The 14680-nt window shown below is 39.8% G+C and overlaps 1 protein-coding gene across 4 annotated transcripts in view; it reads left to right on the top strand.

Annotated features, from left to right (window-relative positions):
• Positions 1-14680, top strand: part of LOC105397590 (insulin receptor) — a 52887-nt gene that overhangs the window by 3443 nt on the left and 34764 nt on the right. For 2 of the 4 annotated variants that reach the window (XM_048633555.1, XM_048633558.1), the window contains exon 2: positions 1381-1517. In XM_048633555.1, the coding sequence (XP_048489512.1) occupies positions 1415-1517 (103 nt within the window). In that variant the 5' untranslated portion in view covers positions 1381-1414. The remainder of the gene's footprint in view (positions 1-1380; positions 1518-14680) is intronic. The other 2 variants (XM_048633556.1, XM_048633557.1) reach the window with 2 other exon arrangements.

Here is a 14680-nt window from a genome sequence, read left to right as displayed (position 1 = left end):
TACCTATTTGCTAGAAGTATGACCGTATATGAGTAAGGGATGTGAATAGTTTGTGTGTTATTTTAATTGATTTATTTTTCTGTTTGGCGCGCCGTGAGAACCGCCTGCGGCTCCCACGCTAATTACTCTCCGCGGTTCTTTATGCCATTCATTGTAGTCTCCTTCAAAGTTCACAATTCTATCAATGAACATGTCCTCACGAATGAATGGAATTCACAACCTATACACAGTACGTTACAAACACACCAATAACAATAGAATTTTCAATTCACGAAGAATCGTTATTGAATGATCATGGAATTAACGATGCTTGACATCAAATGCATCCTCGTTTAGTAAAGCTAATGACCACTTTGACGTGTCTAATGAGTCAGTAATGAATGATCTGAGTATTTTAGTTGGTACTTATGGGTCTGGCTGGCGTAACCAATCTAAATTTCAAAATGTGCAAAAAGTATTCCTGAGACAATCACGTTCAGAGGATGCCCGGAACATAGCAGAAGTCACACCATCCATTTAAGAAAGAAATGTTCAAAGTAGGACTGAAAACTTTGGCACTGGCCCCGGTCTTGGGCGATAAAGCGTCTTATCTATGTTGCCATTCACTCGGCTATTGTTTGATTAAACTCATTCTGAATGCAATAATAACTAGGGTTCAATGTTACAGTATCTACATAATGCTATACTGCATATTATTATGTGCTGCACTAATCTCAATAATAGTGCGGCCTAGCAGACTAGCATTTATCACATGATGTGTTTTTTTAAATAACTGCATGTGTCCCCGGAATCTTTTATGCTCTGAGAAAGTGGTCCCTGGTCGGTTATCTTGTCTAGTTACTTGAGATAGTCGATCCAGCAGGTCAGAAAGAGATTTAATCCATCCTAGGTTTGTTCGTTTCGTATAATATACGACACACAACGGTTATCGAGTGGAGACCACGAACAGGCACGCCCTTTCAGCCCGCTCGACCGACAACTGTAGACAGGTGCCCGGTAGTGGCTGGATGAGGAAGACCGAGAACAGAGTCTTGTATGTAACGATCTTTGGAACAGTCATATGCCCAGCAGTAGACGATTACGTTCTGATGATTACGAGGACACAAAAAGTGATTCTCATTCATAAATTCAGTACTATATCACAGGTCTGTGACTATATCTATGTATCTATTTAGTTCAAAGGAAATGCCTTTGTATTGATTTATTATGTTCTACTCGTGCGAATAACTGTGCACCTGACTGACATTACCCAGAGGTCATATTAACTAGCTTTGGCGTACCTGGCGTGACCATTGGTTCTTGCTCGACAGGTGCAGAGTTAATTCGCACGTGTAGTATGCTGTCGGTGTTCCTTAATAAATATACAACAAATGTTTCCAGAAGGCGTGATGCGGGCGTCGGCGGCGGCGGCGTGATGCGCGCGCGACTCCCGGCGGGCGCGGCGCCGGCGCTGCTGCTGGCGCTGCTGGCCGGCCTGGCCGCGGCGGCGCAGGACTCCAGGCTCACCGGTACCTCAGGTAGTCTTGATGATGTTGATGAACAATAGGGTTTCCTAGACGTGGTGATGTGTAGTCTAGGTTTATAACACTTAACTTTCTTCACAGTATACAGGACAGGTTAAAAAAACATACACAGCTGCGAAATTTTGGTAAAGCCACGTGAAGCATTGATATTTTGACCGCCATTGTGAACTTGTGAACTGTGATCCACTACCGACGTAGTATTCGGTGCTAGTAGTATGTAGGTAGCAAGCACAAGTATTTAATACGGTATAATAACATACAGTATAACACACGTCACGTCTTTTTCTAATGCACTCACATGCGAGGTTGCGTAATACACGAATTTTGCTTAAATAAACGTGCCGTGCGCAGGAAATATTTTTCTTCTAAATTTCCTGTTGGCTTCCTGAAGAGTGCATTACCCTCGCTCACGACATGGACGTCAGTCTACATCTCTCAACAAATAGCTGTATCTGTTTTTGTCTCCGCCTAAATCCACGTCCCACGGCTCGGTGTCGTTGTAACCCGCCCGCCGCCGTCCTATCGAGATCTCATACTCACTTACTAAACAAACATTTCCGACAGACCAGATATCATGTATCTGTTTAAACGATGAAACAGGCCCAGGCCAGTCGCAAGAGGATCCCAAGCACGTCAAGCATGTGAAGCATAACAAACATTGTGGCTCGGAAGTAGGAAGATAATAAATCGCGGTTATTCCCCAATGATATTGGCCTGTTATTGTAGCGTTGTCAGTTATCTCTTTATCGGAACCGACCGGATATTCGCAAAAAAACTTCCGCGGCCGTTGCTCCTGTCGTTGACCACCCCGTGAGGCCGCGTTGGACTTTTTGCCATGTCTTTGTGCTATTGAACTCTTAGCTTAGTTGCGAGGTGTCACGTCGATTGCTGGTCTGTTGAAAGTCGATATTTGCCGGTGCGATAAGTCAGTAGGTAGGTAGATAGTGGCTGAGAGGCGAGCGTGAGGCCGCGGCAGGAGGCGCCCGCGGTTATCTTTGTGAACTGCCGAAAATCGTTCGTCCGTGTAATCATACACGTCGCTTATACGAGCATCGAGCATGTCTAGCTCACCTACAAGGTACTTGAACAAAAACGCACGTATTCCCATATGATAATGGTCGTATTTTGACTGATAGCCGGTTGTTTGATAATATTATTTTCATATTTTCAAAGCATTCATAGGTATTTATTTTAGTTAACAGAAAAAAAACATAGCAATTATAATCTGTTGGTGTGGGAGTTAGGCTGTCGTTATTTATTAGTATGCGCGCATTCACACATGAAGGCAAATCTGTTGATAAGTAATCATAACAGTAATACCGTTTAGTCACGACTTTTAGGCGGTAATTGAATGGCTCGTTTCAGATTTGCAGAATTTATTTTATAGAGGATAGCGTCTCAGAGGAAAACTTTTGAGGAAAAGTTCTTAAAAATGTAAAGAAAACCAATTAAAATATTTAGTTTTAATATATAATGCATATATAATCAGAATAATATAAGTTTTATTGGCGAGTTTAAATGTTCATATTAAGTCTGATGCCCTTCATGAAATTAGACTAGTTCTGATTTTCTAGTTTACAACTCAGGGCAAGGTTAGTGATAATGTGATAAATTATTTATTTAATTCTTAGTTTTCCAAATAAATAGTATGTTAAGAATTTAGAAGGAATATGCATAGATTATAATCCATATTATTATTCGAAACTGCTACGTTTTTTGACGAATATATCAGTCATTGGCCTCTTGGTGTAGTGTGGGTAAACTTTCAATAAATTGAAGTAAATATATGGTGAAAGAGTGTAAAAATCCTCCGTTATTTCACTATATTTACAGTTGATATCATGGTAAGTACTTGTACAGAGCTCCTTACTAAGAATTAGGATGGATCTAACCTAGTGACTAGTGACGTCTCTGTGATGTATCTCTTATGATGATGGACGATAGTTCGATCGCAATTCTCACCCCTAGCGAGACTAGAATAGAAACCATAGAACCACTCGGACTCGGCTCTCAATAATTCATTGGTAATTTTGCCACTATCTAACAAATGTGTCTATTTAACACAGTCATGTAAAACTCGTGTAAAATAATGCTTCGTTGGACAATAACTTGGGGAAACCCGAGGTGTACTAGTAAACAAATACATATTCAACTGAAACGAAGCTGTGTTTACCGTATTGTTTAATTTGTCGGTGAATATTTAGCTTATCATTTCGTAATTTGACCTTGTCAAGTGGTGCTGATAACTGTAATCAACGAATGTAAAAGATTTCTCATTTATTTTTTACTTTATTTATATCAGTGGTCCCCAACTCGAGGTCCGCAGACTAACAGGTCATATTTGTCGCATTTTGGTTTGAAATTCTTAACCATTTTCACAATGTCTCTTGTGTGAAACTTCAGCTAAATCTCGTATTCAATGATTTTGAAATGCTATTTATATTGTCTTTATTTATAATATCTGATAAGTCTGTAATTTTCTAGAATTCGGCAAAATAAGGCTGTTGCAAAAACAAAGTAATTCTGCTTCGTATCATTCTGCGGAGTACCGCTTTTTGTAATAAGTACCTTTAAAAACAACGTTCGATATGGAATGTAGACAACACCTTTTCCTTGGTACCTAAATAGTTTTGGCCCTCATCTGGTATAAGGTTGTCAAGCCCTGTAATGTTTGATAAAATATTTATGCTACAATGTTTCATATAAAACTGTCCTACACACATTTCTTTACAATTTAATATGATTTCATCATAATTACACTGCATTTCTTAACTGTTCTTTCTGTAGCGTAGCAACATTTGTTATACACAGACGTAAATAGCTCATAGATTGTATGATACATCTAATTACCTAAGTAATTTTTAGGCTGCATAGATTACTGGGACAAATAAACAGTGACGTTTCTCCTCTTCTTGAGCATCATCGTCACTATGTGACGTCACTGACTAGGTACAGTGATGCGCAAATATTGGCTCTGTCGAACAATGACGGCTAATGCGTAGATCATGTTCCTTGGAACACAAGTAATTATTAAACGTTTAGTCGGTCTGTTTGTTTGCCAAAATACGCGGTCATTGAAGCGGTAGCCCTCCACGTTTTTAATGTAGTTAAATGATTAACATTACTACCTGCATGCATTTTTCGTTAAGCTTGACATTTGCATTTGTTTTAAGTTGTATATTTGTAAGAAAGTACTTTGTAGGCATTTTAGACACTGAACAGATTTATTTAACCTTACCCGGTAAACAGTATCGTAAAAGCAACAAAACATACTATTAATAACCACGACGAAGGTCGGCTGTACTGCTAGACCATGTAATAATATTTATAAAACAGTAAGTTAATTGTATTATAATTAATCATTGCTTTTACGGTTGAGCGTAGAGCATTCATGAGCGTGTTGCAATATTGTGGATTTCGTTCAGTCAGTCGATATCGACGTGTCTCCTGCGATAAAAACGCTGATAAGAAAGAGCTAAGTCTAAAAGAATGTAATGTTTGCAGTACACAGGGTTACTTGTACTCGATGTTACTGAATGCTTCAGGGGGTCACTCTATACGACGAAAAATTTAGTTTCGGCGCGCTGCTGCGCGAGGCACGACTCTATCTCGTTGTAATAAACGTGCCGATTGCACGTCAGTTCTCGTTCGTTCGTATATCGTGAGTATAGAGTAACCCTCCAGGGTCGATGACCGCGGCGAGACAACCCCTAGAACAGCGGCAACCCCTCGGCCTCGTTACAATGATTCCCATATGAAAAGGGTTCGACCGTATTATTGCTTTCCAACCATGCACTTCCTCTTGTGTTATTATTATTTGTTTGTCTGATCCAGACTGTCAATTTTATTATTATCGGAGCGGTGCAGTTTGTTGGCTTTCTTATTTTAATTTAAGAAAGATCGTGGGAAATGCCGTGTGTTTCAAGGAACATAAGTATTTCAATCGAGAAGCTCTGATTTGTTAGTCAGTGAAGCATATTGAAATACCACGTATAAGTACGTATGTACGATAATAAAGCTGGTTTGTTTGGCTTGGTTTGGATATTATTGTCATAATTTAAGAGTGGCATAGCTTATTGGTAACATCAATACCATCAATACCATTTACATTGCCGCCTGTCAGCTGCTCTAACATAACTCATAAGTTGCATGTCATGCTGATGAGTAGTTAATTAACTATGTATTAATACATAATCACGAGCAATGAAAGAGTTCCAGGGAACGCCATTGGAATATTGTTTTATAATAATTGTTCTAGGTTGAACATTGTGAGTGTATCTCGGAGTAGCCGAGTGTCCCAGCAGCTGGACTGCTCCGGCCGGTAGTTCACCCACGAAACAAATGACAGTATCTGACTCATAAGGAGATAGTTTCTGGCGGTCTGTGGCGTCTGTATCGCCAATTTCTGTACATTGTGAATCTGTGTTCAAGTGTTTATAGTTGAATATGTATTTGTATTTTTTGTATTTATTTATTTAACCAAAATAATCCCAAAAAACTAGTATTTACAATATCAGCCACACAACTGAGCTGTTTATCGGCTGGTATATAATACTCCCATTTAAATGTATGATGTATGATAAATGTATGATCAGCATACTACATACTCTTTTATAGTGTATAACATTTAGTATTCAATGTAATAATGTAGTGGCTAACAATTCCCCCTGAAATAGTCAAGTACACGTTCTGTGTATCACTCAATCACTCAGGAACTTTCCATGGACAAAAACTGGAGCATGAGTGTGTACGCTCCTAAATAAATATTGAACGATTTAAACACACGGAAGTCGGCATTGTTTGATAAAATAATAATATTATTAGGTGGGTTGAAGTACTCTGACCCGAGTACGACATTTGGACTGGACGTAGGATTAATAACATCCATCTTCGGCTAACAAACAACTGTTTTATACGCTCGAATATACTGTTATTACATATTGTGTTGCAACTTAATTGCTATAAGTATTTATTTTTACCAAGGGAAAGATTTTTGGTAAACAAAATATACTTTTATCTACATTTCGCAATTCGGGTTGATAACGAATGTAACAAAAATTGTGATAAGATCGATGGCGCCGGCAATGATAATACTTTATCGGGCAACAATAACAACTCTAGTACAATTTTATCTGTATCAGCCACGTATCAGCCTACATTGTAAGGGCGTAGTAAATTGTACACTTCATGCTCTTGGTTGTTTTGATATCTGAAGGGATTTACTGTAGATACTAAAACCTATGTACAGAATAAATAATCTACGCACATAACATAGCACAAAAACACATTGTGCGAGCTGCGTTCACAAGTTATTTTCATCCTAACATTACCAGCTTATTTTTGCAAACTGCCTCACCTGCTGGAGGCCATCCCACGCTATGTTTACATAGACGTGTTTTCAGTGAATTCCGACCAGTTTGGCAGATGTCGGAGTGCGGGGCTGTGCGGAGTCGAACCGCGACCTACCGCACAGCACACGCCGCCAGCGCTGGGTCGACTTGTAGTTAACCTCGTCTCAATGTACCAACAACATAAACAACCCAGCAATCGCACCGATCCATCACTATTGCGACACACAGTCAGTACAGTCGCTTGATAACTGAGACAGGATCGAACTGTCCACTACTGAAACACGATACATTATGATGGGGATAGGGTGAAAATCTTTGTTTCTTTCAAAATCATAATGCTTTTTTATTATTGTTATTTATCTTGAAATTTAAATTTAATACGCATCAGCTGTTATACACCCTACACCCACGTGCTAGTTCTATCCGGAACAATTGTTTTGGACTTATGGTCAAGCACTTCAACGTTGCATGATCCTGCCAAGGAAGGTATTTAAGTGCGTTGCAGTGTCCTATTACGAACGACGCAATTAAACCGGCTCGGTGCATCTGCACGCATCCCGTGGTCTGTGTGTGGCAAGTAGTGGCAACAAAATGGCCTCACCTGCATGTGTCGCGACAGTTTCATATATCAGCCATCAATCATCATATCAGCTACCACTGTAAAACATGAGCCTACCCCAACACTAAAAGTTGGGTTAGTGTTGGGGTAGGGTCAGGTTTTACAGTGAGTTAATGAGTTCTTAACCACTTAAAGCTTGTGATTGTAAGACTATCAGGTGCCTCGTACACAACTACATGGTGATGAAGAGGTACTTAGCGCTGGTTACTGCGCAGATTTCCATTCATCAGAACACTGAGAATCGGATCGTCATGCGTGGCTGAACTGGTGAACTGGGTTTTAGTTAGTAGGTATAATATAATACCTTCTAGCACCTCGAATACAAATTTCTGGTTAAAAGACCAAACGTTTTTGTCTTATGCGAGCGAGGTTTTTGGGGGATAAGTAAATGTTTGATGATCATGAAATAATGTCAATGCAATGAATGGTACGATAAATTATTGGTAAATATAGATTAATTTAATTTTGAATGAGTACAAAGATAATACAATCGATAATAAACCACTCTAACATTGCATGCCACTCAGAAATATGGTGATGTAGGCCTAGGACTTTTGTTTATATACTGCTGTTGATCGGGGCATTATCGCTTGCAGTAAGTACTGTGAGTATACTCATTCGCCCACAACCTAGCCTAACCTTTGACTGCTTGAGGTACGCTCGGTATGCCGATGCCGGTATCTTATCATCACAGTTCACTCATATCAGTACAACTATCCGCGTACAACCTTTAACAAAATGTCATCGTTGTTTGCAGAATAGTATCTGTCTTGTTTACACATCGCTTGCGGTGCATCGGGTCAGAGTGCACTGTATTATGCTCATGCTCAGTTCAAATATTGTTGTTACAGTGCCGTATCACTATTTGTTTGAATAGGGGCATGTCTATTTATTGGTGCAATGGACTGACCCTGGGATTGACACCGGATTGACTTACTGCGTGATAAATAATTTACTTTTATTTGAAATTCTTTCTAAATTACATACAAGTAAGTGTTTTCTTGTAAATTTAAGTTTCAGAACTTCTTTATGCTAAACCATAGAGTCCTATAGTAGTTCATCTTGTCTTGAGTAAGCAGGAACGAATGTACGCAAAAATAAACGATGCAAAACAAGAAAAACAAAACGCTAACATTGAAAGCCAGCGGCAGCGGTCCAATTATAAATTCGTACAATAAATCCACAGGAGATTGAAAATGTATACACATTTTTTCAGTGTTTAGGTAGTGGCCGCGTGCAAGTGCGTTGCGTGCCAATGTGTGTAGTTTATGTAAATAGAGTAATGTAATTACAGATATATCGGCTCGACGCGGCTTTGCATACTGCATGCGGCACAGACTCGTATTACCCTGGCGCCTGTTCGCTGGCGCCGAATACCTGGATTATTCATTCACTTTATACCCAGCTTATAATAATGCTCTTATTACTGCTCTACGTGTAGCACAGAGTACCTCCTGTAGACAGCGCATATATGCAGGGATATGCATTCGCCAACGTTATGTTTTATTTCACCTAGAAGTGTGGGTAGCCACACTGTCTGGCTTGTGTGAATTAAAATGTATTGTTTTATTATTTTCCCAGATTTGTTTTATTTGATGTTTGACAAAATAAACTTGAAACATAATGTAGTTTGCACCGGAAACCAGAACAAAACGATTAAATAAAATATTTAGTAAGAAGGCATAACGCTTAATATTCAGTTCTTCAGTACAAGCAGGTACGTATCCAAATCATAACAAACTTTTCCGCAGTACAGCTAGTTAATAAATTAAGAATCAAGACGACTTTGTTCTAATAGTTTCTTATCTTCCTCTCCATAAGTCACATGTGAGCTCATCTTTTATTATTCACATTTCAATCTTTTGTTATTCCGTTTCGCCTAAAATGCAGTTTCAAGGCCCTGCGGCGGCGGCGGCGGCATCGTGAGAAAGACGGGTTTTCGAATAATGTTTGTTTGTGCGCGGTTTTGATCAATTTAGTTGCGTAAATGCAAAGTGTGACGATAACATGACCGCAGCGCCCACTCACATGCATTCGCACCACTGACAAGTATAATTGGAAAGGTCAAATAAAATTCCAAATAAACAAAACGAAATGAGACTGGGACACGACTGGGAGGTGTGCAATGATGTAGTAGGAATAACCTATCTGTATAAGTAAATTCAAGATTTTTTTTGTTTAGTATTTTTTCTCAGTTATATAATAAAGTCAGTTACGGCTTGGGCCCCTGGCGGCATTGGCCAGGCTCCGGCTATCCACCTCGCAGTTTGTTTTCGATGCGGCCTCCGCGGAGGCGGTCGTCGACCGCGCGGAATCCTCGCCCGGTCCAATTAGTGCGGCTAGGTAACTTAGTACATATTTATAGCAGCCCCCGATATGAGCCTCTCTGGCCCGCATTCGCAATTAGCAAGAGTAGTCAGTCAGCCGGCAGCTCGGCCTCTAGTCTACCTGAGCGGCTGCGTGGAGTCTGCCCCACTTTGTTTTGGCGTTCAATGTCAGCGCAACGGCTAATTTTAACGCGATTCACGCCGCCGCCGGCTTCGTCCATCTTGTTTGATGAGGCCAACGCGGCTGTACGCGTTGTTTGTATGTGTATTGTGTACATACAGTTAACCGAATCGCTAAACAACTGTGACGATTCTAGGAAGCGAATGAATGGCCACGTAGACGAGAATTTGTTAGTACTGCTATTTTTATTTATTAAATGTAACGGTGATTCTACAAATAGTGTTTAATTCAATTAAAATTATTTGCAAGTAATGATTACAAGCCCGCAATTGAGAACATGATGTCTTTGTTAGTGACAGTAATTAGTCGTCACCTGTTTCACTTAGTTGCAAGAAGTGTCGGAGATATTGCGTGAATATTTGCGTTGGATGTGCACGGCCGCAACAAGTGTGTTGTTTTGAAGATAAAGAGAGGCCCGCTCGGGCGCCGCCGCCGCCGCGCCGCCGGTCTAGCCGATATCGTCCTACATACATACACGACGCAATATCATTGACGTCCTGTTATTTAAACAACTGAATGTACACAACCTTTTATCATAAATTTAAATAACAACTCAGTAATATATAATTCACCTTAACCGATCGCGATTAAAATTCACCTAGGTCATGCACAAAGTTCCTTCGAATCTTGTTATCTTTCACCATACATATATTCGTGTTTATCTCTCCGCGCTGTTTTCGCAAAATTCTATTTTGGCCTTTTTACTGCATTGTGTACGCTGTGCGAAGGGATTGCGTGGGTGGCTGGTGGGCCTCAAACACGTCACGTTGTTAGCAAATATGCGCTGGAAACTTCTGACATGCGTCACGCGTGACGTCGCATTTCTACTCACGCGCAGACACACACACCGACTACCATTTCAGGAAAAGGTTTCAATAAAGTTTTACACAATTATAGCAAAACAGTAGAAAGTTTCACGAACACCTTTAGGCGAAATATTCATTCTGATAGCTTGCTATTCATTGGCATGTGACCTCGAAAGCTATACAGTATACAATACAGGCTGCGGCTACTTATTTATTTTCGTCGTTTTGAATCACGCACCCAATACGCACGATGAAGGTGCATGACCTGAATATTGTGGGCGCATCAAACGAGTTTTTTTTTTACCACCAATTCCAATAGGAACTATTCTCAAAAATAACGTGCCATTTTCGTTATGGGAATATTTCGGTGACATTAATCGGTTTATTCGGTGTATAAATCTGTGAGTGTTTCTGTTGGTGGCCGTAAAACCGGTCGTTGTTAGCGTGCGAAACTGCGAACACGGGCCGGCGACTTGCACCGGCCGCGGCCCGCATTCCGAGCGCATTCCGCCGCCGCCACGCCGAGCACCAGCTCTTCCACTCCTCCTTCATTTCCTAAATGTAGAGTGGGTGATATAAGCGAGTCGTTGACGGAATGAAATGCGCAATAAAGCTGCGGAATGCTGTAGCAAGGGCCGGCGAGCTTCCGGGTCGTCGCTCGCAGCCGGCCGACCTTGGAGACGGAAACGCCCAGCCCTTTCTATCTCCATTCTCGACACGCCAGTATCACATGACCTGTACAGTGTACAAACCACCTCACTCCATGTGTATAAATAAGTATAAATAACCCTGCTAAACTTAAAAAAAACATAAGCGTGTACCTAGTTAAAAGATCAATATTCTCATAACATATCCTCACCATCAGGTTATTAACCTAAAGTGTCATAACATATTTACAAATACCTTTCTCATCGTGGTTCAAAAGCTCATTAATAATTTCGTTTTCCTCGTTCGTGAGCGTCGTGTATTTCAGTGAATGGTGAAATCGTCGTTTGACACCGCCGCGGTGTGAGTCACCGCTCGCTCACCGCAGGCGCTGTGTTGTAAACAAGTGACCCCCACCCCAACACCACCACTATACATACGGATCCTTTATCATTCATTAACATTTACTACTATTATGTATCATTATCACTACAAACGGGAAATCCTGTAGGAAAAACTGCGTGTAACCACAATGTCAACCACGAAATAAACGTCGCACGCTTTGAAACTGACGGCTACCGAAATGCCGATCTATTTTATTTTGATAGCCTACCGTTTTTTACACTTCAATAGAAAACAGAAAGTGTAAGTAAGTAAAATAAAAATCTGTGCGCAGTCAATAAAAATGTCGTTTCAGCCACGAAACCTTGCCATTTCTGTGTTGTTGAGTATTGCCACAGTATTGCCCTACTTTAGCCGGAAGTAGATTGGCATAATGAAAAGTTGCTCCTCCCGCCTTGTGGAATTCCGCTCTTTAGAATACCGATATTGATTGATACTTCAAATGGTACTGGTGAATGTTGCCTCCGAGCTCTTCAATCCTAGAAAAGACCACCTACCGTTGAGAAAATCGAAAGTAGTAGTCGATAAACTATCACAAAGTTTTGTTATAATAAAGTCTATATAAGATATAGAAAATGATTTTATTTTAATGTTTTCTGTACTCGGTAACCTCCAAAAGTAAAAGTCGTTTTTAAAATGTGGCCTGTCAGGTATTGTTATTAATCAATAATAAGTATTGTAAGAGTCTTGTAAATGTTTCATTTAAGTAGGTAATTAAATAATTAACGTAAGTCACTAAAGCGGTAATTGTATTTGTTATTTTAAATGCTAGTTAATTATCTGGCTGTTTCCAAACCGGTTGATAGATAAGCTACAATGGCAAGGTGTATTCTGACAAAGTAACCCGCTGCTGGCTGGTGCCAGAAAGTTCGTTAAACTGTGGAAATTAACCGACTGTGACGAAGGAATTAGTAACACGGTATCAAACCACGTAGGTAGACGGTGTGAGTATAAAGTTACGTCAGGTCCTAAACTATCTCCTATAATTTATAATAAACTGACAAGCAGCATACAATACCAGTGTGAGTAGACTTAAAGGGTTCCGTACTTTAAACTGTATTTAAAACTGTGTGGATCAACTTGATATTTTTATTTCAATTTAATATTTTTATTCATCATCAACATCATCAGGACCCATCACGTCCCCACTGCTGGGGCACGGGTCAGGGGGGTGGGGAAGTGTTTAGGCCTAGTGGATATTTTTATTATTGGCCAAATAATCAATGGTAACCACCATCATTAAGAGTATGGGATGTATGATTTTTTATTTTAAATTGAAATAAATATGCCCAATTATAATTATTTCATAATAGTTGCTGTTTAATATTTTTTGTCATCGTATGTTCGTAAAAATCCACAGTGAAACATTTAATTTCGATAAAGTACCGCCTAATTTGTTGCACCTTATTAGAAATCTCCCTGGTGCGCGTGGACGACAAATAAAGTGGATCACCCATAAATTGAGGAGAGCCGACTCAAATGCATACCAACAATCGCAGCAATACGATAACGAACGATGACCATTCAGCGCGTAAGCACGCAGAGGTTTCGGCCGCGGAATATTAATACAAGTTTTTTCATATTGTTAGGTGCTGTATCGGCCTCTGAATTTCTTCGGATTAGGCTGCTATTACCGCAACATCTGCACAGAATGCCTAAACAAATAATGTGTAAGGAATCCGATGCGGAGTTAACAGGCGGGTCACGCGCGGCCTGCGACGCCGCACCACTTTTATTACATTCCCCAAATATGTGTCCTCGGGAAACCTCCGTCTTACACAGCTTTTCCGTGTTCTGAGATCTCGTTTTTTAATCCCTCTAGCCCCCGAAAAAGGGGATTACGTTACGCTTCCCTAAGTGTACGGTAAATTATGCGAATGCCATACATTTGTTGGGTCTCTTTTATTTTACTCATGAAAAGGGACTTTTATGGACTCCGCAATGCAGATTGCCTAAAGTAAGAATGAGTGGGACACTAAATATGTATTTACCGGTCTTAAATTATACAAGTTATACAATCAATTTACTGCTACTTTTCTATTATCATTTAGTGCCGAGTATGCTGTGAATATGCTACATAATATATTATTGTATTGCTTTGTCTACTAATTGCCTTCTTCGGGCTGAATTCTGAACATTTCAGAATCAGATTGCAGACTTCGTGATCAAATTAACCGTACTATAAACATAAAAATAACTGATCTTTCCGCTACCCTACTCCAAATTGACATAATGATCATATAATATTAACCAAGTTGACCATATTGACAACTGCGGCTGTTTGAGAAAGTTTCCGAGGCTGACCGAGCTGGAGACCAGCCAAGTCCAGAATTAACGTCCTAATTTATTTAATAATTTAATCAGCTGTTAATTTTGTGTCCCATGGACAAAACTCCGTTGTTTTTGAGTCCATTGCTTAAGGCCCGAGTGAATTTTAGAAGACAAGCTTTTGCAACTTTGCATCGCATTAAAATGATTTTCTATGGAAATGTCTTGGAAATCTTGTCACACCCAATCACTTGTTCTTTACGTCTTGGGTTAAATTGATAAAGGGAGCCGTCCAAAATATGTCCTCATCAAAATATACTACTCCTCCTAGCCTAGAGATATACATTCTCGAGCAATGAAAAAGTTCCACCTACAAAATACCGACGAATATAATTTAACACAATATTTACTTTTTATTTGGTAATATCTTGATGCGCTGTTAAATCTACTTTAATAATAATATAATAAGGCTCCGTGAAGATGACTGTTTCTGATGATTTCACTGAAGTAACCCTTGTAGTATTCAATATTTAATACCCAATAAGTAAGGTATGCAAA

Source organism: Plutella xylostella, chromosome 5, assembly GCF_932276165.1.
Source record: "Plutella xylostella chromosome 5, ilPluXylo3.1, whole genome shotgun sequence".
NCBI classification, from domain to species: domain Eukaryota; kingdom Metazoa; phylum Arthropoda; class Insecta; order Lepidoptera; family Plutellidae; genus Plutella; species Plutella xylostella.
This window is presented reverse-complemented; position numbering and strand designations above follow the sequence as displayed.